The sequence below is a fragment of the Rhipicephalus sanguineus genome, chromosome 3, assembly GCF_013339695.2.
Source record: "Rhipicephalus sanguineus isolate Rsan-2018 chromosome 3, BIME_Rsan_1.4, whole genome shotgun sequence".
NCBI classification, from domain to species: Eukaryota; Metazoa; Arthropoda; class Arachnida; order Ixodida; family Ixodidae; genus Rhipicephalus; species Rhipicephalus sanguineus.
In genome coordinates, this window is record NC_051178.1 from 96,755,546 (window position 1) to 96,780,066 (window position 24,521).

At 46.8% G+C, this 24,521-nt stretch overlaps 1 protein-coding gene across 1 annotated transcript; it reads left to right on the forward strand.

The window, feature by feature from the left end:
- Positions 1–8,783: 8,783 nt before the first annotated feature.
- On the forward strand, positions 8,784–21,051 carry LOC119385040 (estradiol 17-beta-dehydrogenase 8). The gene is made up of 3 exons (XM_037652606.2): positions 8,784–8,972; positions 15,802–16,001; positions 20,650–21,051. The coding sequence occupies exons 1-3, from the start codon at positions 8,810–8,812 to the stop codon at positions 21,049–21,051; spliced, it is 765 nt and encodes a 254-aa protein (XP_037508534.1). The 5' UTR covers positions 8,784–8,809.
- The last annotated feature ends 3,470 nt before the right edge of the window (positions 21,052–24,521 follow it).

Sequence of the window (24,521 nt, forward strand, 5' to 3'; positions counted from 1 at the left end):
GACGCAATTTTATTTTTCCGCCAGAGTCCTCCAGTAAGGGCAGGAGATGAGGAAGACAAGCGCGCGGACATTCTACGCCCAGCCCACGTACCTTTTGTTTTCTCGATTTCTTTTCTTTTTAGTGCGCCAATGCCGCGACACTTGCTCTTAGCCACTGTCCTGCGCCGCGTACTCCACTGCGTGTAGCGTCTATGGCGCAAATTCTGATGTTGCTACAGTGTCGTTTTTGAAGATTCTCTTGCGTCTTGCTCCGTAACGAAATGTGATGCGTGCAAGAATGGGGTTGCTTTGTGTCTCGTGGATTTTGCATATCGGCGATTTGAAGGACCTCGTGAATGTAAGTTTGACTTGCATGCAATGAATTAACTTATATGCAAATAAGATTATAGCAACTTTAGCACTACTGGTACTGATGCTAGATCTAATAGAGCAAGCGTTTTTGACCTAACAGAAAATATATTGGCGTACCGTATTTTTCACTTCCTGCTACATTTATTCAAAGAATTTATGAAATCATAATTTGACTATAAGGACAAGTGCTTTCTTAGCTACCATTTTGCAGCGCATACATTACATAGGTCTGTGCACTGTTTGTCCGGTCTGGTCACTGCAGTGTGTCGTTTGTAATGCGCTCCCAAAATAAGATCTCTGCTTTATTCTTCTGACTGTCTGCTTTATTTCTACTACTGTTTACACATTTACACGTTACCAAGGCGATTTTGAAAACAAATATAAAATTATGTGGGCGTCCCTTGAGTTACAGTACAAAACATTCTACTTACCGCTTAGGAAAATAGCGACATTGAGCTTGCATTATAATCATGGAAATCATTAGGAGCCATCTTAAAGATGTTTGGAAGGGGATTCAAGAAAAATTGTTTTACTGAATCCTCCGTTTTACTCATGAGCATCCCAATGAGACGTTTCAGGCAATTTTCTATAGGCCCTGAACAGCTAAACTGACGATACTTCATGCTCATTGCTATTAAGGGCGCCATCTGTATTGTGTTTCTGTACTCATTCAATGTGAATGTTTCATACAGAAGCACCTCTCTATTTTACTAATATTTGTTTTCCTCTTCTAGGCCTATCGCCACCTAATAGGAGCTATAAGCGGCAATAGTGCGAATAGCGGCTGTGTCCTGCGACACTTTGTGCAACTATACAATACGTCTGAGACGTTTCTATCTTGCACATGTTCTCTCGTAGACGAAAAATTGCTAAACAATTGCTCGTTAGTGAGTATACCAACAAAGAATCCTTTACGGCAGCAGATAAGTAGAATAATAAAATTCATTGCAGTTTTGCGTCATCTACGTATACACCAGGGGTCCCAAACTCAGCTTATAGCCAGCGGGCCGCAGTCGCGAAATTTAGTTCCAAGGGCCGGGACAGTGAAGATGATGGGAGAGAGTTTGAACACAATGACGTTGCATTCGAAAAGAAGCCTTTCCCATGTCTCATATATAGGTCATTTTTGAAGGGGATTTGGAGTAAGGATTCGAGAAACATCGATACCGATGTACACAACGAGTGAATTCTGGACGCGGATTCTGAAATATAGAGTTTTTGTTCCACGGTTATGGTTCAGCACAGGGTGACCACATGTTCCTCACGAAAAGGATGCTTGAGACCTGTCATGTCTGTGTAGTTCACGAATATACTTATTTTAGAAAATAAAAACAAATGGGACTGAGACGGTCATGTGTGCTGGCCGGGCCGCTAGCAAAAGGTCTCAAACCCCCAGTATACACCATGCGTCCACCCCCCCCAAAAAAAATGGCGCTACCAGCGTTGTTGCTGCTGTACACCTGTCCGGATATGCGGTATGGTGCAAACTGTCTTTTGCGGACAAGGTAAAAGTCCACACCAGTATTTGCGCCGTCGTGCGAAGGATTCTTATAGAAGTTATTGTGTATATGGCAGCCCGCTAGCTGGTCCTCAAGCTGAGCAACGACTCCCATCAGTCACAAAGATGAAAAGCAAGAGCCGCTCTCAGCGAAGTGTATAAAGAGTTGTCATGTGATGAAGCTAAAACAAAACCCTAGAAATTGTTTTGGAAGGAAACTAATGTACTTTGAGCAAGAAGGGCAATACTTTCGAGATACTAACAGACGTTTTATTCAAGTGAAAGAAAATAGGTCACAGTTAAGATTTTCAAGAAGACATTTTCGTGCATAGGCGTTTGCTCTACATTATATGGATCTATAATAACAAATTTGACAATGTATCGAAGTACCTTAAGATACAATTATTGCGGCAGTATCTTGTATCTGTATCTCCAATACTTCTTGCCTGGGTATCTTGTATTGTATCGCGATACAATTTCAAGGTATCTTTGCCCAGCCCTGACTACACTGACTACCGAGCCATCTTTGTGGCAACACAGAAGTGACGTTGCGCAGGAAAATGGTGATACATCATAAATGTGACTGAACAACATAAAACACCTCCAACGGAGACTTCCATTCACACATTATGGTCCTTAGGACCGATCTTTGTCGTCGACTCTTTACGTCACTTTATGTCACTCACTTTACATATGTGAGACACAAAAAAGGTGGAACAGTACACTAATTTAAATCATAATTGTGACAGAACAAAATACAATTCCTACAACCACACATCCTTTATGCATAACGTAGACATTATGGAACTTATGACCTAGGTTCGCCCACTCGTCATCATTCACTTCGTAGAGATGCGTTGCATACCACACTCTCTTTCTGGCACAAATTGAAAAAAAATTGCCAGATCCCACGTACCGTGGGAATCGATGTTATGCGAAGCATGCGCAGGAAGGTGACTGTTTCGCAGTTTTCACATTGAGGGAAGCGTTACAGAGTGACGCTAGAGAAATGTGCAAATGGCATACGCACACACATATTTTGAAGATTCGCACATGTGTTATATAACTAGTTGTTTACAATTGCTTATCGATTCCAACAGACATAGGTGTTACCAACACCAGACGCAGTACGCTTGTATGTAGTGCTTATATGCTTCAATACAGGATAGCGCGAATTCGAATAGGACAATGAAGGAACACAAGTGCGCAGGACAGGCGCTGCTCGCAACTAAGCTTTATTCAGAAAAGTTTCCCTAGATATATATACACAGCCTCGAGGCCCGCGCAGGCGCACTGCAAGTACGTTACAGTAACAGTTGCAGTTGTTAGAGTTGCGTTACAGTTGTTATGCTTATACCTATCCGCTATGACGAAGAACGCATGCACGTTTCATGAACCCGTGTGCATGCATGGAAGGGGTTCTTAGTTCTTGAATAAGGTCTACATCACCGTGTTCAATGAGCACCAGCAGCTGGGAAGCACTCGTCTCGAATCCGTTCGTGATCGCGCCAACGAACGAAGTGTAGTGAAGTACGAGGTATAGTAGAGCTGGTGGAAGCCGGGGGTGGCTTTTAGGAAGAAATGATCTATGATGCCTCCTGTCCTGGTCGTGGCACCGATGTCTTTTGATGCCCTGTCCACATTCAAGCCCCCTTTCATGCCGTCTAAGAACCAGGCGTTGTTGGGTTTTGCTAAATCAATGCTAAAGTCACCGGTAATCATGAGGGACAATCATGGTCCTCTCGGCAGAGTTATTGTAGGAAGCACTGACCTCGGTTTTTGCGTAATCCATGTGGTCGACGTCGCGGACCGCGTGGACGAGTGCATGGTAGCCCAGCGTCTTCCGGGAGTGCTCTGTCTTCAGCTCCCTAACTTTCCTTGCGTCATCCGCTGTGGTGTAGTGGTTACGGTGCTCGGCTGCTGACCCGAAGGTTGCTAGTTCGATCCCGGCCGCGGCGTTCGCATTTCGATGGAGGCGAAACACTAGAGGTCCATGTTCTGTGCGAGGTCAGTGCACAATAAAAAATACCAGATGGTCAAAATTTCCGCAGCCCTCTCCTACGGCGTCTCTCATAATCAGATCGTGATTTTGCGACGTAAAACCTCAACGATTACTATTATTCAAGTTTCAAGTTTATTCAACGACGATGTCAGCTCACAGGAAAGTGTGTAGATTGGTAGTACACAAGGAGCCCCAAAGTTAGAAACTGCCAGGGGGGCTCCCATACAGATCACTTTCCTTCCGTGTGACGTGTATGTTCGCGGTTACTGCATTGATTAAGACTCTGTTATCACCTGTGGCACATAGCCGCATAACAGCAACTCTGGTATGCGGGTGTGTGCCACATGAGAGAAAGGGTTTCATGACGTACGCGACAGGTATTTTGCGTTATTCATGTCATCAGCAGTGAAACGCCTTCGTCATGCACTCATCCTATCCTATGCAAATTTTGATACATTACAACCTATGCCGAGGACCGGAAGAGCACCCAGACGTAGGTGGCTATATAGATACATAGACAAATACGTAAATAGAAATGCCCAAGGTGCCTGAGGTTCGCTATGGAATGCTTCGCATTTAACAAGGTATTTCGACTGTACAGATAGCCCGTACTCATCCCACAATGAAAGAAGCGAGGAGAGGTGGGGGCAAGTTAATTGTGAGCTGTGCTCGAAGTTGGGGTAATGAGGAAATTAGGGTAATTAGTGTAGCTCTGGAAGGACGGCCTGGTTCGCGCTCTCAAAGCGAGCGCTATTTCGAAGGAAGTTCAGAGGGCAGGAATCTTTCTGCGCTGGCAACTTTAAGTGCCCTGGTATGCAGTAATTTCGAGAGGCTATGCTTTTCCTGCTTTTCTTGTATCACTGTTGCTTCCATGAAATGTGTATAAAATATGGTGGTATGCATGATGCTTGCAATAGGAGTTGTTTTTTTTTTCATATTCAGCAGCTAGTCCTAGAAGGGGTAAGAGAAGTTTAAAGTTGGATAAAATAACGTGGCTGGATCAGCACTTCCTAAGCCACGTATGAGATTTAAAAAAAGAAGGTTTGTGTCCCATCCCACACTAGTATAGAACGTGTACACAAGGCAGGATCTCACAGGTGCTTTTAATGTAAGTGCACAAGCGTTATTCAGAGTTTCGGCATCTCATCTCAGTGTGAGTGCAAATATATGAAAAATGAAGAAATAGTAAGCTTACGTGTGTCACCTGTTCAATAGAAAGCCCACTGATGACGCGTCAAGTGCACAAAAAATTACGAAGCTCCATATGAGTGCTCACCACAGGGATTAGCTATGGCGCTTCGAAAAGCCAAGTCTGAGCTGCACCACGAATACCACCAGTGCTAGGTAAAAGTAAAATTAAGCTTCGTTACACGATTCAGTAGTGAAGCGCTATCAATTGATGAAGCAGCCGCAACAAACGCTCACCGTGCTCGCATTCTGCAATTTCAGGCTCCGCAAGGTCGACTGTGATGGTAACGTATTGTGCCCCAGAAAGGTGATGGGCTTCGATTTCCATTTTTGATATTACATCTTGTAACTTTATCGATCTAACCCTACGCCACTGTTCAATGTAAAGACCAGACTCTATGGCGTTGAACCCCACTGCCATTCTTATAACGAGTAGCTGCGTTGTAGCTCAAGTGTTCATACGCCTACGGCTATCTTGACCGCTTGCAAAAAAAGTGTAAATCACTCGAGAATTTAGTAATTCAAAGAATATTGTGAATCTTAAGGGCTATGTGCAGGCTTAACATAGATGACTAAAGCTTCCACAGAAATGAAAAAAAACAAACTGTTTTCCAGCTGGTATAAAGTGGCATCTCAAAATCTTGCAAAGTTTACTCGGTCCTTTTGGAAGACCAAAGAACGTTAATTTTAAAATTACCGAAATTGGGCAAATTTAATGGAGCTATGTATCCCAACTGGAAAGTATCTAGGATTGCCTATAGGTCTGAAATACGCAGTGCGTTTTTCTCAGTCTGCGCGTCGTGCATTACAAATCATGTTGTGTAGTGTACTTGTTGCGCATATATGGAAAAGTACAGACTACACTAAAACGAGCTATCCCATTAAGACACTTAGACTACAGATTCGCTCCTAAATACATATGAACATCGCAGGAAAGAGCAGATCAACATGCTAAGTATACAAAAACTGCAAACAAAAAAGAACGAAAAAAAGGAATAAACCCGTTTATAGTTTGTTCAAGTAGGAAACTTTTTGTAACTTGCGACTTATAAAAATGTAGAAGTGAAGTATAACAATAATAATTATAAAAAGGAGACTCGAAAGCTGTAGCGAGCTGAGTGGGACAGGGCTGGATGAGCAATGCAGCCTTGCTCGTCAGACGGATGTCTCGGCATGGCGGAGCCAAGGCATGTCCTCGCCCCAAATACTGACAAGGCGACAGATAACAAATCTGGGCCCCTCGCTTCACAGCTGCTGCAGTTGTAACGCAAACGCTTTTACAGACATGTGTGCGGGAGCAAGTCAGCCGAGAAGAACACGCTCGGCCATTACATGCTTACTTTCATTTTGACCCCAAATGGCTCTTTGCGTCTTACAAAAGCAGTGCACTCGGTTCTTGTATATATATATATATATATATATCATAATCATCACCCAGCACCTGGAGTAGCATGTAAGGCGAATAGCCAGGCAAACATCTCCAGCTTTTCATTACAACCTTTCTTTCTCTCTGTCAGCTCCCGTGGTTTCCATATTATTGGCCATAGGGGACGATGCGTGGAGTCATGGGAGTGTCTAAGACTCTAAGGTATTATGATGGACTTAATATTTTTTCTGATCACCTGTTGAGCATTTCGTGCAGTCTGTGTAGGAGACACAGCAGTATTTTACCTTTTTGCAAGAATTGAAGTACAACAATAGTAAAAAAAAATCCGGCCGATCCCACGCACTGTGGGAATCGATGTAATGCGAAGCAGCCAGCCGAGAGTTGCATACATCGCCTTGTCTTTCTTTGAGCGAAATGAAGTCATTCATGAATGACATCTAGTTCACTATAAATCGCCTGTTTGTCATGGATGCATGCACGTACAATCTGGTATATACCGTAGTAATGAACCGTAAATACTGGTATATACAGTTCATGACCTTTTTTTTTTATGTTCCTCACGCGCTCATATCATGCCATACCAATTTCGTGTATATCCAGTTTACAAAATGGCCTCAAGAGCACCAACATCATGGCATGTAAATCATGCCGTTCATGACATGCGTATTATGGTTTTCATGCTATAACCTGTCACTTATGTTCGTCATGTTATGTTATGAAATACAAATTTTTGTATACATGCCATTAACAAAACGACCAGGAGAGCACAACTTTGTAGGTGGCCAGATAGATAGATAGATAGATAGATAGATAGATAGATAGATAGATAGATAGATAGATAGATAGATAGATAGACAGATAGATAGATAGATAGATAGATAGATAGATAGATAGATAGATAGATAGATAGATAGATAGATAGATAGATAGATAGATAGATAGATAGATAGATAGATAGATAGATAGATAGATACGCTCACAGTGGCAGTAGCTCGCTAAGAAATGCATCGCATTTAAAAAATGCGGGAACTCGCTCTAAGTCGCGTAAAGCTAGCCACAGCGATGCACGGGCCCGTCGTCGCTCATACACCCCCGTCGACAGACACTTCTAGCTTCGAGATGTGCGTCTTCCTCCTCGGGAGTGCGCATTTTTTAGAACGCCCCATGACTATCTCAGCACGATCGGGCGCATCCAGACTATGCATTGTAGAGCGGAGGTTGCGCGTGATGTCTACGTCGGTGGGTGTGGCATAGGTGCTGCGGATGCGCGGCTTGGCCAGGTAGTGCGGTATCTAGTCGCTAGACGACGCGATGCTTGCTTCATTCTTCTTTCTGTTATTCTTACTATCTGTATATGTGTCTCGCTTGCTGACCTTTACTTCTGCATCGCTTAATTTTACTCTTATTAGATACGAAGCAGCTTTTGCTCGGGGCTGTGTACGGCGGTGGCATGCGTGGCCACGGAGGACCACGGAGCCGGGCGAGGTCCAGGGTTGCCAAGGCTCCAGCTGCCAGGGGTGGAGTTGCTGACAGCATCGAGGGTCGCCGAGCCGTACCGAGCGACGCGCCAGACTCGGACGTGGGCCGCGAGCCCACGAGCTGTGCACCCGAGCTGTACCTGGCGGTGCCTGGCCAAGGCGTGAAACGCCGGTGAATGAGCTGCCGCACCGCAGCTGTGGCGAGCAGCATTCCAGCACGGCGCAGACGGTGCTGTCCTGGCCAGAACCCGCCCGTGGAACCGCTACTCCCGGGTGGTGATCAGGACGTCGGAAACAAGGTCCGAGGTCACGCTGGTCCCGGCATCTTCTAGACGACGCCACCGCTGCTCGAGAGTCGTGAGGTCACGGGACTCTGCTTCCTCATGTGCTGTGGTCGTCGTCCCGACGGCACCCACATCACCGACTTTTGATATCCTTTCATTTTGTACATAAATGTTTAAACACGTCTCCCTGTCTGTTTCTTGCGCCGCTGCACAATAGGGGAAGTGCTCGAACCGTCCTAAACATCACACTCTCTCTCTGAACTCATTCTCTCACGCATCAAATTTATTGGATGCCACGCCGGAGTAGTGGGATTTGTCGAAATTCTGTTGCATATACCTATTCATGATGATGATAGTTTTTTTTGCGGAGCAAGAACGTTTTCATGCAGGGCTTAACGGATTCGCTGGTAAACAGATGACGCGAAAGCGGCTGCGGGCACAGCGGGAGGGGGCTGGCGGAGCAATTCAACCTTGCTCATCACGCAGATGTCTGCACATGGCAGTGACATGGCACGTCCTCGCCGAAATGCTGGGGGGCGGCAGTTAACAAGACGAGGCCTCCTAGCATCGCAGCCGCTGCAGTTGCAGTGTTGAGGCTGTTACAGAAACGATCGCGGGAACATGTCCGCTGAGAAGGAGTTCTCTGGACGCCTCGCAGTTGTCACCGGCGGAGGCAGCGGAATCGGCGAAGCCATATGTCATGTGCTGGCCGAAAGAGGAGCCCGTGTCGTGGTGGCGGACATCAACTTCGAAGCCGCCCAAAAGGTCTCGATCTGCCTGCCAGGTTTGTGACTCTTCGCATCAGATATGTTCTCTAAAAATTATCAGAAGGTGATATACTGCACCATTATACGCGAGATAATGAAGACAAGGAAAGCGTAGGCACCATAAGTTGTAGTAATAAATTGTACGAACACAGACACAGACATACACACGCACGCATATGCGGCCAGATTCGCTGCGACACTACGCCGTGACCTCGTGAAATTGGCATGCCACTTGCTTTAGCGAAAGTCTTGATGTCTCATTTGAACGCACCTTCCTTTATAAATCTCAAGAAGTCACAGCGGCTAAGCGTGTTGTGAGGTAACCTTTTCCCATCACGTGGTCGCTTAAAATCGTTCTTTGGATGTAGGTCATGCAACGTATACCTTTATCAGGAGACTTTCGCTTATATATTGATGCATGCATAGCAGTGGGTCTCTGGTTGTTGTGTGTTACAGTTTTGCTATTATTTGTGGTAGGCGGAGGATTGGCGGTTGGTGGAATAGGACGAAGACGTTTGGCTCGATCGTGACTGCTCTGCTGAAAGTCTTGCTTCATCTACTTTCTTTTTATTACTGTGGCAAACTGGTAAAGGCGCTGGAGGAAACATAGACCGACTCAGTGCCATCCCGAGTGTGGTCTATGCAGCACGTATCCCGAAGCCATTTCATAGCGATGTGTTCGAGGACGTGGACGACTGGCTAGACCACTTAGACTGAGTTCGTCTTGTAATGCGCGGTGTGAAGGAGCAACTTTGTGCTGGACTCATGCAGAAGCCCCCATCTACCGTCGCTAAGTTTATTATCGAAGCGACGACAAAGGAACGGGCACTTCAGCAACGCTCCCTACAGTACGAGCGCCAAAGTACTCTCGCAGCCGTGGCATCCCCCACCTGCGGACACGATGTAGCAGCAATCCGAGAGCTTGCGTGGAGCGCTCTCCACCAGGAGCCTTACGAAGTTCGCCACCCTATTCCTAAGCCGACTATGAATGTTCATGGAGACATCATTTCTGGCGAGATCAGGAACTTGACCCAACCATTAGTAACAATGCGCGCAGAAGTCCCAGCTCTGACTTATGCAGAAGCGCTGCCGACTCGCCACTGATCTACGGAACGTAGTTCGCCCTCGACTCATCCGGCGATGCCACGGCAATGTCCTCCTGCTACTGCAAATACCTACGAGTACGAAGCCCAACGCGAAGTCACCAGGAAGTCAAAAGTGTGGTGCATCTCGAATAACAGGCCACTTTGTTACCACTACGGCGAAGCGGACAACCTCTACCACCTGTAACCTTATTGCAGAATGGGCCTTCAGGGATTCCACCTGAATGCACGTATACCAAGTAGTGGTAAGCGCCCACGAGAGTTTGAGTAGTACCTGGCAGCTCAGCAGTCGTTTCCTCCTGCGCGAAAACACCAATTATATTCACCGTCTCCGCGACGCTTCCCCTCTCCCAGTCATTACACCGCGTTCTCTGATGTTCGCAACAGTTCCCCAAGTCCTCGACCACATGAGCAAACTGAGAACAGCGAACTTTTTGGGTAGGGCCGCTGTTGAACGAACTGGGAAACATCCTCCGACGCGACACGGTAACGCTGACGGTGACGATTTATCGGCTACGCCATTTTCCGATAACGACGCAGGACGTTCCGCCGATATTACTGTAACTGTCGGCCATTACCGAGTGGTGAACTGGTGGCTGCTGTTCGAAAGGTGACGACACCATGGAACGGTTCCCAGCTCCGTACGGCGGGTAGTCATCCAGTGACACCGGTTGCTAGGTGCACTGACATAGTGCGTACTGGTGACTGTACCTTCATCGGAAGTTTTGTCGTGTTGCAGGCAGGTCATATTGGGAATGGACAATCTGAGAGAATATAAGGATGTCATAAACCTTCGAAAGCTACTGTCACATTTTCGCGCGACCCGAGCTCATACGAATGCGAATAACGTACGGTGGTGCTGCGTGTATCCGACGATTTCGTGACAGTGCCGCCCCGTGACTTCATGGAACGGACGAAAGAGCCTGCTAAGAATCTACTGTCGAATTTCAGTCAAGAATACGAGCCCTTCATACGGCATAGTGTTGTTGCCTACTTCGAGGAAATCAGTCACTGCAGAACCAGGCCATTACTCGCGGAACTATCCCCCGGTCCTCACGACGACAATCATGCTACAGTCCAGGTAGATCTGGACCCCGAACTATCAGCTCCGCAGCAAGATAGTCATCGCTCTCTTTTGCTTTCCTTCAGCGACTGCTTCACCACGACGTCAAAAATCAAGCAGACAGCCGTCACCGAGTAGAGAATCGTAACCGAACTCACCGAAACAACCATCCAACAGCGCGCCTACTGTGTCTTCCGAAGAGAACGATACGCCATTCGCGAACAGGTTCACCAAATGCTTCTAGACCACATAATCCATTCATTTACAAGCCCATGGGCATCACCAGTTTTACTAGTGAAAACTTGGCCGCGTATCTGCGTGCTTCGCTGCAAATGTCGCCTGAGACGATAGAAGAGGCGCTGCGTCAGATATGGACGCCATCTGGCAATACGTCGGGAAATATGAGTGCTGTGTTGCGGGCTGGTAGTCCCGGCGCAGCAGCAGGCGAAGACCGGCGGTGACCAACGTGACTGGCGGGGACGCCAGCCAGCCCGAACCCGCGGTTTTGCGCGAAGCGCCGAAGCAGAAGAAACGTCCGCACTCATCGAGTACTCTCCACACATTCTTTTATTTACACGTCGTCTGGGTAAAACAGGAATGCCAGAGCGGCGCCCCATGGCCTTCGTACAGTGCAATACTGAACCGAAACCTAAACACAACATTGAGCTCGTGCAGAGGGCACGGAGGAAGGCAAGTTTCAGCGCAGTCGCATTTTCAGCGCAGCTTAAGAAACTAGGGTCTCTAGAATTAGGCAGCTATATATTTTCTATTAAAGGGACATGATTAAAGGAATTAAAGGAACATGAGTGATGTTGAGCCTCAGATATGCGTAATGTTTGCTTTTTGATCAACAATGTACAAAAGTATGAAACTATTCAGCCGTTCAAGATGGCTGGCCCTTGGGCAAGTGGTTCAACTTTGGGCGGGTGGCTGAATCGAGTGACGTGCCGAGAAACAGAAGGACAGACAGACAGACAGAAAGACAGACCTAAAATTTCTGCGTTTAGGTTCCCCAAGCAAGACTATCGTCTTTAAAAGAAAGACGGCACACTGCGTTTCTGCTTTGATTACCGCACGTTGAACAATGTCAGAAAGAAAGACGTCGATCCGCTTCCTCGCATCGACGACTCGCTGGACCGACTGCGACACTCGAGAAACTTTTCATCCATGGATCCGCGCATTGGTTATTAGCAAATCGATGTAGAGGACCGTGACCGGAAAAAAAAAACCGCGTTTATTACCCGTGATGGACTATTTAAATTTAAGGTGCTTCCTTTCGGGCTATGCTCTGCTCCTGCGACTTTTCGAAGAATGAAAACAGTATTGTCCGGTTTTTATTGGCAATCTTGTCTTGTTTATTTAGAGGGCGTTGTAATTTTTTTGAAGACTTCGAGAAGCATCTTCAGCGTCTTCGTGCAGTACTGAATACTCTTTGAACGGCTAGCCTGCCATCGAAGCCCAAAAATGCCACTTAGGATACGACGAGCTGAAATTTCTCGGCCATGTCGTAAGCCGCGATGTAGTTCAGCCGGAAATCGAAAAAAACATGGTTGATCCCTCCGTCATAGGAATCGGATTAACACGAAAGTTAAGTATGCCCTTACTGAAGTAACTGAATGTTTACTGTACATTGATCTAGGAGTTTGCACAATGTATATTTATGTCTGGCAGCTAATGACACCGTTTAACGTGTACGCACTCACTTTGATGATTGGTGGTACATCTCCATCCCGACGACTAACGTCCATGTTAAATGATTAAACACACCCTTGTGGTAGCTGTAGTAGGTAACGGCGAAAGCGTAATCAGAGAACGAGGTGTGATAGCCAGAAGGGCGTCGCATGTTGGACGCAGAACTTCGTTGCCATCCCGCGGCATGTTAAAATGGCATTGAACGCCAAGGCCTGACTAGAGGGAAACGCAAAGCGCGTCATGCCGCCCCGGTAGCCCGGCCGCGATTTTTCTTGGGCCGAGCGCGTGAGCGGGGAACGCTGTGGTACAGCTAGGTCAGGCAGGCGAGCGCCGCAGAGCTACTTTTCGTTTGGATTGACGTGATGCTATGAGCGAGGCCGGCGCTTTTACGGCACTTGGGCTATGGTAGCTACCTCGCGGTGTGTTAAGGCATTGACAAAATTGAACTGCTAATCGCGGAGGCCACAGTAATGACGAATTATTTTACCTTACTGCTCCCAGAGGGCAACACCACCCCGCCGATCAAGAGAGTGGTAGATATAAAAGGCGCGTTTGTCAAGCATGAAGAGTCTGTGAGCGTGGCGCAGTGGATAGCGTGCCCGGCACCTGCTGTTGCGGACCGAGCGGTCGTGGGTTCAATGCCCATTGACGGAACTTCTTTTCTTTGCCATCTGATCATGTAAATTTTTTGACGTCATTTCCGTGACGGAAATACGTCACCGAAGTCTTGATGGAGCCCAGCATAAAACACTTTCGTGTTAAAAGCGCAAGCCGCTTCTGCCTTCCCAACCCTTACGAACAAACGCGAGGTTCGCCGCTTTTTGGGACTTTGTGCGTACAACCGTCGCTTCGTACCAAACTATTATAAAATAGCTGAACCCTTGCACTATCTCACAAGAGACACATTTGCTTTTGTTTGGTAACGAGAGCAACACCATGCATTTTGTGAGCTGCAGCGACACCTTCAAGCTTCACCAATTTTGGGTCACTGACGAAGATGCCAACATTGAAGTGCACACGGACGCAAGCAACGTCGACCTAGGTGCCGTCCTTGTGCAGTGGCAAGAAGGCATCGAGCGGGTTATCGCCTACGATGGTCATACCTTATCATCGGTTGAATCAAACTACTCAACCACAGAGAAGGAGTGCCTAGCTGTCGTGCGGGCGAGTTCCGACCCTACCTGTACGGACGACCTTCAAAGTAGTCACCAACCACCATTCTTTGTGTTGGCTTGCAGGCCTCAAGGACCGCTCAGCCCGCCTCGCCCGATGGAGTCTTCGCCTCCAAGAGTTCGACGGTAAGGTTGTCTGTAAATCCTGATGCAAGCACACCAATAGGGACTGTCTATCACGCGCCCCAATCTAAAAGTCTCCACCTGGCCTAACGGACGATGAAAGTTTCCCCTACGCCATCACAGCGTCTGACTTGGCTCAGAAACAGCGTGATGGTTTTGAGCTTCGTCCACTTCCTTGAGAGACAGGTCGCACGTCCACCACGGACCTTCAGACACACAATTTCGACGTTTCCGGTTTGAGCACCCTAGTGCTCAAACCGATATTCAGTAGTACCATCTACAATGCGAGAAGGGATCCTGACTGCGTGTCATGACGAAGCGTCTTCTGGACACCCGGAGTTCACGCGGGCTCTCGCGCGTATCTGCCACAAATACTACTGGCCTAAGCTCTCTCGAACTGTAAAGCACTACGTTAAAACCTACCGAGTCTAGTAGGGTGCAAGACTCCACCCATGAAACCTGCTGTCTTCTTACAACCTGTTGAACCACCACGAACGCCTTTTCAGCAAGTTGGCATGGACTTCCTAGGTCCATTTCCTAAATCTTCGGCTGGGATCAGCGGGATAGTAGTTGCGACGGATTATTTAACCCGTTACTGCAAAACGCGGCCACTTGAAGAGCCACCGAAAGTGATGTTGCCGACTTCTTCATTCACGCTGTCGTCCTTCGTCATGGCGCGCCAGCCGTGGTTATTATCGACAGAGGCACGGCCTTAACTGCCCGTCTGCTGGGAGAAGTCGTGACACTTAGAGGCACCGTTCACCGCCGGACGACTGTATACCATCCGCAATCTAACGGCCTCACAGAAGGACACAACAAGACCATTGCTGACATGTTGTCCATGTATGTACACGTGTATCACAAGAATTGGGACAGCATTCTACCCTTCGCAACTTTCGCCTATAACACCGCCCTCCAGGAAACCACAGGATTCGTTTATTTCCGCTTGCTTCAGAGCCACGAGGTTACCACGATGTTAGACATCACGCTTCTGTCTGATGCATTTGTGACCACCACTGAAAATGCTGCTGAATATGCTCAGCACGCCGAAGAAGCTCGTCAGCTAGCTCGCTTCCGCGCTCGCTATCAGTAGAACTACCACGCTCTCCGATACAACCTTCGTCATAGAGAAGTGACGTACCAACCCGGAGAATACGTATGGATATGGAGTCTTGTCCGCCAGCAGGCGAGTCGGAGAAACTGCTGCGTCTTCACTTCGGGCCTTAGAATTCTCGAACGGCTGAACGACGTCAACTACCGTGTTATTCGTGAAAGCACCACACGATGCTCTAGTCCTGCAGCACAACCGGACATCGTCCACGTTGCTAAGAGGAAGCCCTATCTCTCACGCTGAAGAATTCCTCTTGCCTTTACAACTTCGAAAGCATCGAACCGATGCTTTTTGAGAGGGAGAGTAACGACACGTGCATACAATGGGTATATGACTGTTGTGTGCTGCAGTTTCACTCATATTTGTGTGTGGCGGATGATTGACGGTTGGTGGAAGAGGACACAGACGTTCGGCTTGATCGTGACTGCTATACTGAAAACCGTGCTGTTATCAATTTTCGTTTTATTATGGTGGCTATATATATATATATTCCCTTGCTGTTCCTCTCACGAGCCTTGAGGGCTCAATGAAAATGCCCACATTATGTTTCACTGTATGTCATTGTGGCGAAATTGATCGCAGGCGACCAGGACCACCGGGCCGTGGATGTGGACGTTGGTGAGTCAGCGTCCGTCGAGAGGCTCTTCGAGGCCATTCAAGAGTTCAGTGGCGGCACACCAGTGAGCATAATTATCAACAATGCCGGCGTGGGTGCTCTCTTCACATCGATCACCGACGCCAGCGAAGAGGACTTTGACCGCATAATCAAGACAAACCTGAAGGTGGGATCCAGCGCATGAGAATATTTGCTACGAGCAGTCTGAACCTGAACTCCCGTTTCAGCGCGTAACACAGCTTCGTACATGAGTTACACCGATGTGATCAATATCAGTTATCTGCAGCTGATAAGTGGGTTCTCTGCAGCTGATAAATAGAGCTTGAATAGAGAATGACTCTTGTGCATAGGAAGTACTTAGTAATCGCTATTATGCTGTGTCTGGACTGTGCTGCCTGCTTTGACTACTCAGCGCGTGTTCTGGAAGCCATTCTAATACAGCGCGGAAACTTGGGAGAGTCGCTCACAGTCCAACTTCAAGAAAACATCCCACGATAAAAACTAGGTTGAGGAGACACACACACACCTCGAGTTGCGAGTCAGTGCTTGCTGTGTGTGTGCCGCTCTTTCTTTCTCCTAGTTACATTGCATGCTGTTTATTAAATGCGAAGCATTTCTTAGCGAACCTTTGGCACTTCGAGCGTTTCTAATAATAATATCTAGGGTTTAACGCCCCAAAACCACGATATGATTATGAGAGACGCCGTAGTGGAGGGTTCCGAAAATTTCGACCAACTGGGGTTCTTTAACGTGCACCTAAATCTAAGTACACGGGCCTCAAACATTTTCGCCTCCAACGAAAATGCAGCCGCCGCGACTTTGAGCGTATCTATATACGTATCCATCCATCTATCTAGCCGCCTACGTCTGGGTGCTCGCATTATCGCCTGCATAACTTGGTGTAGATGAAAATTGGCATGGGAAGGTAAGAGGATTTGACGAATAGGACTATCGGGTCATGACTTGAATAACGTGAAAACATGTCGCGTACGTCGTCAAACCCTTTCTTCCCAACACGTGTGGCACAGACCCGTTTACCACGGGCTGCGGTGTACGGGTACGCGACACAGGTGATTGACGGTTTATATCTACCCAGGAACGGTGAAAACAGACATTGGTAATTTAGAGCGAGAGCGTTAAGAAAAATTGACATCAGCATCATTGGCCGGTCGAATGGAAAGAATAAAAATTCGGATCTAAGCAGGAATTGAATCCAAGCATTCTGCGTAGCAGTCAGGTATACTACCACAGAGCCGCGACAGGACTAAAACGTGCTTTCGATAACAACCCTATGCATGCGTAATCTTGATGCAACCTCAATTGTGGTTGTGGTGCTGGCTATATATTTTATAACCAAGCAGTAAGCGCAACAAATGTACTCCTACGATTCAGGCGTCATGTCCAGGGCTGGCTCCGCATTTATAGCAGTCTAATTAACATTAAATTGGTATTCCTATGACTCAGCAAGCAATATTCAAGCGTCCCTCGACCCCGGATGAATACGCTAATGAAAGTTACATATGATATTCACATAATCGCACCGTTAAGGTAACTTCGTTTCGCTAATACTGACGCATATGCTCTAACGTCAGTGTTGAGATTACGTCAGACCATATGTTCCCTTTAAACGCCGGTGTTTCGACGTGCCTGGTAAGCCCACAATGCGCAAACAACTACTACACTTACAAAAACACGTCCATTCACCACGTAACGCTTGACTTAAAGCAAAAAATGCAACACAAATCTACTCGCTGACTGCTTCGCATGAAACCGATTTCCACAATGCGTGGGATCTGCCAATTTTTTTTAATTAGGCCCTTCTAGTATTACAGCCGTTATGTGGACTTATGAATTAGAGTAATTGCCAGTAGCCCGCCACGATTGTCAATTGGTTACGGCGCTCGACTGCTGACCCGAAGGTCGCGGGATCGAATCCGCGGCGGCTGCATTTTCGATGGAGGCGAACATGTTTGAGGCCCGTGTAGTGAGATTTAGGTGCACGTTAAAGAACCCCAGGTGGTAGAAATTTCCGCATCTCACCACTAAGGTGTTTCTCATATTCATATCGTGGTTTTGGGACGTTAAACCCCAGAGAAAAAAAAAGTTATTGCCAGTAGCGAAGCGAGAATTATTTTCCCGGAGTGGGGAGGGGTTCTAAGTTGTACTTTATATTTGTTCGTGTGTACGTTTGTAGGGGTGCCTGTATATGCACATCCAAAACTGACAAATTTCTGTGGAGGGGGTTTGAACTCCACCATCCACTCCCTGGCTCTACCAGCGTTTATTGCGGTTTTCTACGTAACAGCTTTCCGCAAATTGTCCTGAAGAATTGCGAGTACGTCTTATGCTTAGTTAACTGCAACCCAAGCACAAAAATATTGTATTTTAGCACAGCGTTACCGTGTTTTCATTGCCAATGCTGTATGCCTGGATTGCCCGTGAGAGGAGTTTAGATTCATGCTCCTGCTGTATAACTTGGACGAATACCGACGTTATAACGCTTCAGCGGTCCCCTTCGACAGTTATTTACCCCGGCATACCCTCTCCTAAGCGCAAACAAGGATGAAACATTAAACTCTGCCGTTGCATAGCCTTCTCTCACGTTGGGAACATGTATAGACGCTGTTATGTCGTTATTCTGAAGACTGGCTGTTTCTAATTAGCGGCTAAGCCTACGGCAGCAAAGTATAGTACCAGCTATTGTAAGGGATAGAAGCAGAAACATTTGGTTCATCGGAAGGTGACAGATGGCATGAAAGCATGACTATAAATTTGCTGCCATCGTCCGCTAACAGCGATCGCAGGAATCAGTGGCAGGTCGTGGCCACCACTTTGTTTTTCGTGGCTGGGTGGTGTCTTTTTCAGTATCACCCACATCAAATCAAACAACCGATCTGTAAAATAACCATGACGCAGCGCTTGACTTTATCGTGCGCTTCCTGAAGACAGGGTTTCCGTTTTAATGTGTAAGCACAGTTTCACGTGAAAAGTTATAAAAAGACTTGTGACGTTTTCTTCCAGTTCCACTGTACCGCTCTCAGTGCTGCGGTGGAACATGGAGCAAGGTGTTAAAGCGCGTTCAAAGCATGCCTGTGCGTCCGGGGGTCAAACCATTCTCCTTCAGCCTTAGCCTTATGCTGGTGCCTTGTAAGTAAAGACGCGGTTTTCAGAAAAAGGATTATTCGTTCCGTGGGGCGATCACTGCCGTTTACGTCGCCTGCCGGAAACAATCGAGCATGTCTTTCGTGATTGTGAGACGGGGTGTTCTTCCGGGATGTCCTGCAGAGGACAGTAAACAGAGATTTCCCGCTGAACGCACAGTGAATAAGATAGCTGGCCATTGAAAACGAGGATAGATTTCCGCATGATATCATCATGATATTGGCTCTGCATAGTGTTTGGCGCTCGCGCATGGTTGTATATCATGCTGATATCGATGCTCTTCGAGCTATAGAATACTTTCGATAGTCCCTGACTCCGTTTCTAGAAGAGCAAAAAAAATGCAAAAGAATGTACCCGTTTGGGTACCTCTCACGCATTCTCTATTGTACGATAAACATATGGAGAAAGTGTGTATTTCCTTATTACCGTTGGAAAATAAAGCACGCCAATAAAGGCAAAACCGTGGCGCAGTGGATAGTGCGCTCGGCATGTGTTGTCGCGGACCGAGAGACCGTGGATTCTACTCCCGTTGGTGGAACATTTTTTTCTCTCTCAAGTGTTTTTTTACCATCTGATTGCGTGCTTTTTTTGCGACGTCAATTCTGTGACAGAAATACGTCACTTAAGTCTTGGTGGACCCCAGCATAAAACACTTTCATGTTAAAAAGCCCATGGTTGCCGAAGTTTAGTGAAATGAAGAACTTCACTTCACCGTCGAGTGCGGCAACGACTGCACGCAGCAGCATAGCTTCTGTAAACCATCGGATTAGAATGACGAACGCGTCTCGACGTATCGGCAGCGGATGGCCTTAGATGTAAAAAAGCCACGCCGGCGTGTCCAAAGTTTGTTTACACGGACTCGCTTCCCAGCGCTTTATTGCTTGTAATTCCACAGAGACATTTTCTGCACCTAAGAATCGAGAGGTTAGACCACTCTCCGTGGTGCACTGCAGTGAAGCCGATTACCAGCATATATATATATATATATATGCAACAGAATGATACTTTTAAGGGCTCGTGTTAGACGTAATAACAATTAGAACTAACAGACCACAATGCGACGGAATGTATAGGAAATGTTTTTTAGCAATTAGTAATAATCACATCAGTAAATAAGGCAGTAGGCAGTAGACAGTAGACAAACAGTAAATAAGGCAGTAGGCAGTAGGCAGTAGACAAACAGTAAGTAAGGCAGTAGGCAGTAGGCAGTACACAAACCTTTTTGAAGCGCTGAACCAACAGGCGGACGCGCCTGTAGTAAGCAATTGAAGAGATGTCAATAAACCTGGATTAAATCGCTTGTTTAAAGGAAGAAACATTTTCTTTGTCTTAATTTGTTTCATTGTGTGTGCATACGCGTTCGCAGGGCCCATTATTTTCAACCTGAACGCATTTTCTTACTTTTAGCATTTCTCAGTGTGATATAAGTTCTGCAACATGCCAGCGACAAGGTTTAGGAAAAATTTTATTGGAAGCATTATTACATTGGCGTCATTATTTTTCCCGTATACAGAGCTCGGTTATGAATTGCCTTCTACGTGAAAAAAGAGCTGCGCCCGTACAGGTGCAAGCTGTGGCTATACATTAGCATTATTGGGACCAAATGATTACAATGTATTTTGAAATGAACCTAATACAATTTTTTTCTACAGGGTACATTCCTGATGAGCCGCGCAGGCATCCGTCTAATGCTTGCCGCTGGGGTCAAAGAAGGAGCCGTGGTCAACGTTTCCAGTCTTGCAGCCAAGAATGGAGTCAAAGGCATTGCTAGCTACGTGGCCTCGAAGGCTGGAATTCTGGGTCTCACAAAGGGAACGGCACTAGACGTTGCTGGCACAGGCATTCGCTGCAACGCTGTACTACCGGGCTACACGGTGACATCCCGGTCTGACCAGCTCACCGCAGATCAGAAGGCGCTTCTTATATCAAGAATACCACTCGATCGCCCAGCCCAACCACGCGAGGTGGCGCAAGTAGTGGCATTCCTGTGCAGCCCGCAGAGTTCGTACATGACCGGTTCTTCTGTAGATGTCTCGGGGGGTGCGGCGCTTTAATGAAGACCCCGCTCAGATACCGTCTCCTGCTTAGTTTATGCACTATCCTCCATTTTCGTAGTAATTGTCCCAGCCCCCTTTGTAAAATGGTATGTATCGCCACTGCGAGAAGAAAGAGGAAGCCTATCAAGACCACTCTTTGTTAGGAACGATAGTTCTTAGAAGAGTCGTCTTTAGATCACTGTGGAAAACATAAGCATGAAGCTTACACTTAAACCTATGTTAACGTACAAGAGCCAATTGGTTCACTTTTCGGTATATTTACGCCCTTATTGCGAAGATGTTGAATAGAAGATTACTTTTTTGTTCTGGTTAATGATCGGCAACGCGTTTTCCGGCAGCAGAAGCATGATTCTTCCCAAACCAAGTGTCACTTGCTGGAACGCTTACATTAACTTTTTAATCTTCCTTCAGGCTGAATGGCGCCTCCTAGCTTACTGTTACTGCATATATTGCCTCTCTATGGGTTATCTTCGTATTAATATACGAATATGATAGAGTGACAGTTTATTAGAAGGCATAGAGGTCGACCTGAGCTAATGCGCTCTAGCCTGCTACACTTCACAGGAGAGAAGAAAAAGGGGAAGAAAGAGTGCTGACAGGTAATGATGGCGACAGGAGGAGGTGGTGCGTATGTACAATAGCCACTTAGCCCCGCGACTGTCATTAGGCTTAGTGCCCAGTCCTGTGCTCTTGAGACATCTAGAACAGCCCTCGTAGTAGTTTTTGACATTGGCTGATCGCACATTGCGGACAAAATGACACTTTCACAACCTTGGTCAACTCAAGGGCTCCCCTCCCAATCTCAATGAAGCAGCACACGATGCGGCGCGAGACCTCTCCAACCGCGCCTCCCCGGGCATGCGTTCTAATGGTGAAGGGGATAACTGGGAAATTCCCACAACATATAACGAGCTCACTAAGCATTTTTATCTATCCCGGAGGATTTTCCCTCTACTTCACAAAAATCTCACTAGGCCCCAAGCACTTACATTAAGGCTATTGCAAACCAAACGTACCCCACCTTGAAAATGTTAAACATTATTTACCCTGAACTATACCCAAGTAATCTCTGTCCATATTGTGGGGAAATAGCTACCCCAGACCATATGCTCTGGCAGTGTACCACATTCGCTCATGAACCTGACATCACCTCTGCCAGATGGGAGGCGGCAATCCGCAACCCGTCGTTGGCATAACAACTCTGGGCTGTCCACCAAGCCCGGGAGGCGGCTGAGGGGCTCGGCCTCTCGGTCCCCACGTGGAAGCGGCCCGCGACACATTGATCTGTGTTTTGGAGGACCAAATAAAAGTTTATCCAATCCAATCCAATCACTAATTTTCAACTGCGATGCTTGTCAGCATTGAAGTAAGCGTCTTCCGTTGTGTCACGTAAACTTGGTAGTTACAAAATACATGGGCCCAAGTTTCGCCCACTTGGCAGCATTCACAGTTCGGGCTGTCCGCACGACCGATGAGGTACCCGTAGCGTTCAGTGAAGATAACGCTCAGGCGAATCCTCCGGAGCACACTGGCAGGTCTTCGGCTAGTTTTCCACGAAGATTAAGTAATATCTAAACTAGGAGTTCCGACAAAAAATGGTCGCCATGCCGCCTTCGGAACGTGAATGTCCAGCGAAGCTGTATCAAACACAGGCATGCTGCGCCCCATCAGCATGTATTTATTATTACTTAATAATAGGGCGGAGCACGTATTTATTATTACTTGACAGTAATGGTAAAGATAATCGATGTGTGGTCGCTCTTGTTGGCCGTGATTCATTCCGCGACCATTTTTAGCACGACAAATTTGTTCCTTTCATCGAGCATTGCATCCACGCGGTTCTTCTCGTGTCTTTGATTTCCGTGGGTAGCCATGGAAGTCTTAAAATGAAATGAATGAGGTGATAGACAGTTCGTCATTTGTATAAGAAAGCGGGAAACACACGCGTCGTGAAGGAAGGGCCGTCTGACGTCATTCGAAGCCCTCTTGTGAAGTGCAAAGCAGCTGAAACCTAATCATTACGGGGAACGTGTTGGAGGGTGTTCCCACTGTTCACTGGCTCGTTATCATTCATCATGCGATTTTGATGCTTGTTTTGTGTTTTCTTCATTGAAACAAATAGTTAGCTCTATGCTGCGCATGTGACTGCAAAGAAAGGATATACCCTTCGCTTCAACTGTTAAAAGAACCTAAACCACCCAGAGGTCGAAAGTTTGTTGTGGCGCTTGCCATTGTGCACGACTCTACATCGAACGCTAGTGGTGTTACATGCGTTTGCGCGTTGCCCTCTTTCCTTCGCTACACTGCGTTCCTCAGCTCGTCTGTCCATCCATACGAATGACCTTCCTCAGCCTCCGGGGTGAAAACGCAAGGGGCGCGTGCGTCTGCTAGCACAGGAGCGCGCGAGCGTTTGTGGTGAATAGTGGGATTTTCCCAATTTGGTGGCACATACGCGCTACAGGAGTTTGGTGCTGAAGCCTTGAAATTTTCATATCAACGAGACGTGTACAGCTTCGCTTTATAAAGGTAATTTTCCTAAAGTGTAACACTTTCAGGTGCTTCGGCCGTCCTTAAACGCAAAAGTCACGTGAACTAATACCTAACTGAGGCTGACCAACTTTATGTACGAATTGTAGCCAACTATCTTGGTGGGCATATCAAGTGAAATAAAATCAGTGAGATGCGCGCATATTGAGATATGCGCCATCAAGCTTGCGATAAAAACAGAACGTTGCTCTGGTTGACCTGACGAATATCTCCGTCTCTTCTTCACATGCTGCGTCCTTGCCACCTTGTGAACATATTTGTGCCCAACCGGACTGCACTTGGTGACGTTTCTCGCATTTTTCTTATGACCTATTTTTCTGTCTTTGATGCACTTCGTAAGAATACAGTAGACTTGTCACTCGTATATTTGGCTCAGCAAAAAACAAACAGACAAACTATACCGAGAAAAAATTACGTGTCCTTGTACACTGCGTGTTAGACGATGTTGTCATTTTCTACGTAACAAATTTGTCTTATTTTATTAGCAACACGAAGGAACTGTCAAAATTGTTGGGTTTATAAGTTCCTCCAAAAATATGTCAGGTGCATGACTCACAACCTTCAATTTCTACTAATGGCATACAGAAGAAGACTCGTACAGTGTTCGCTGTTCTTATAAATACGTACAAGAAACACGCCGAAGTACCCGCACTCCTAGTCATGCTTAGTTAAGCTTTTAACCAAACAAAAGAGTAGACAATGCTGGACTAGAGCTATTATGATATAACTATATGGCTACTTTTATGTCCACAGTAGGGAGAAACCGCAAATATCTCCAATTCATTGTCTTCGCGCCAGCTGATTCCACTTTATCCCTGCGAACTTCTCAGTTCAGTTGCTCCACTTGACTCGCTGCCGCCCTCACCCTCATTTCCCGGATCTTTGTGTCCATGCGGTTGCTCTAATAATGTACCGGCTGT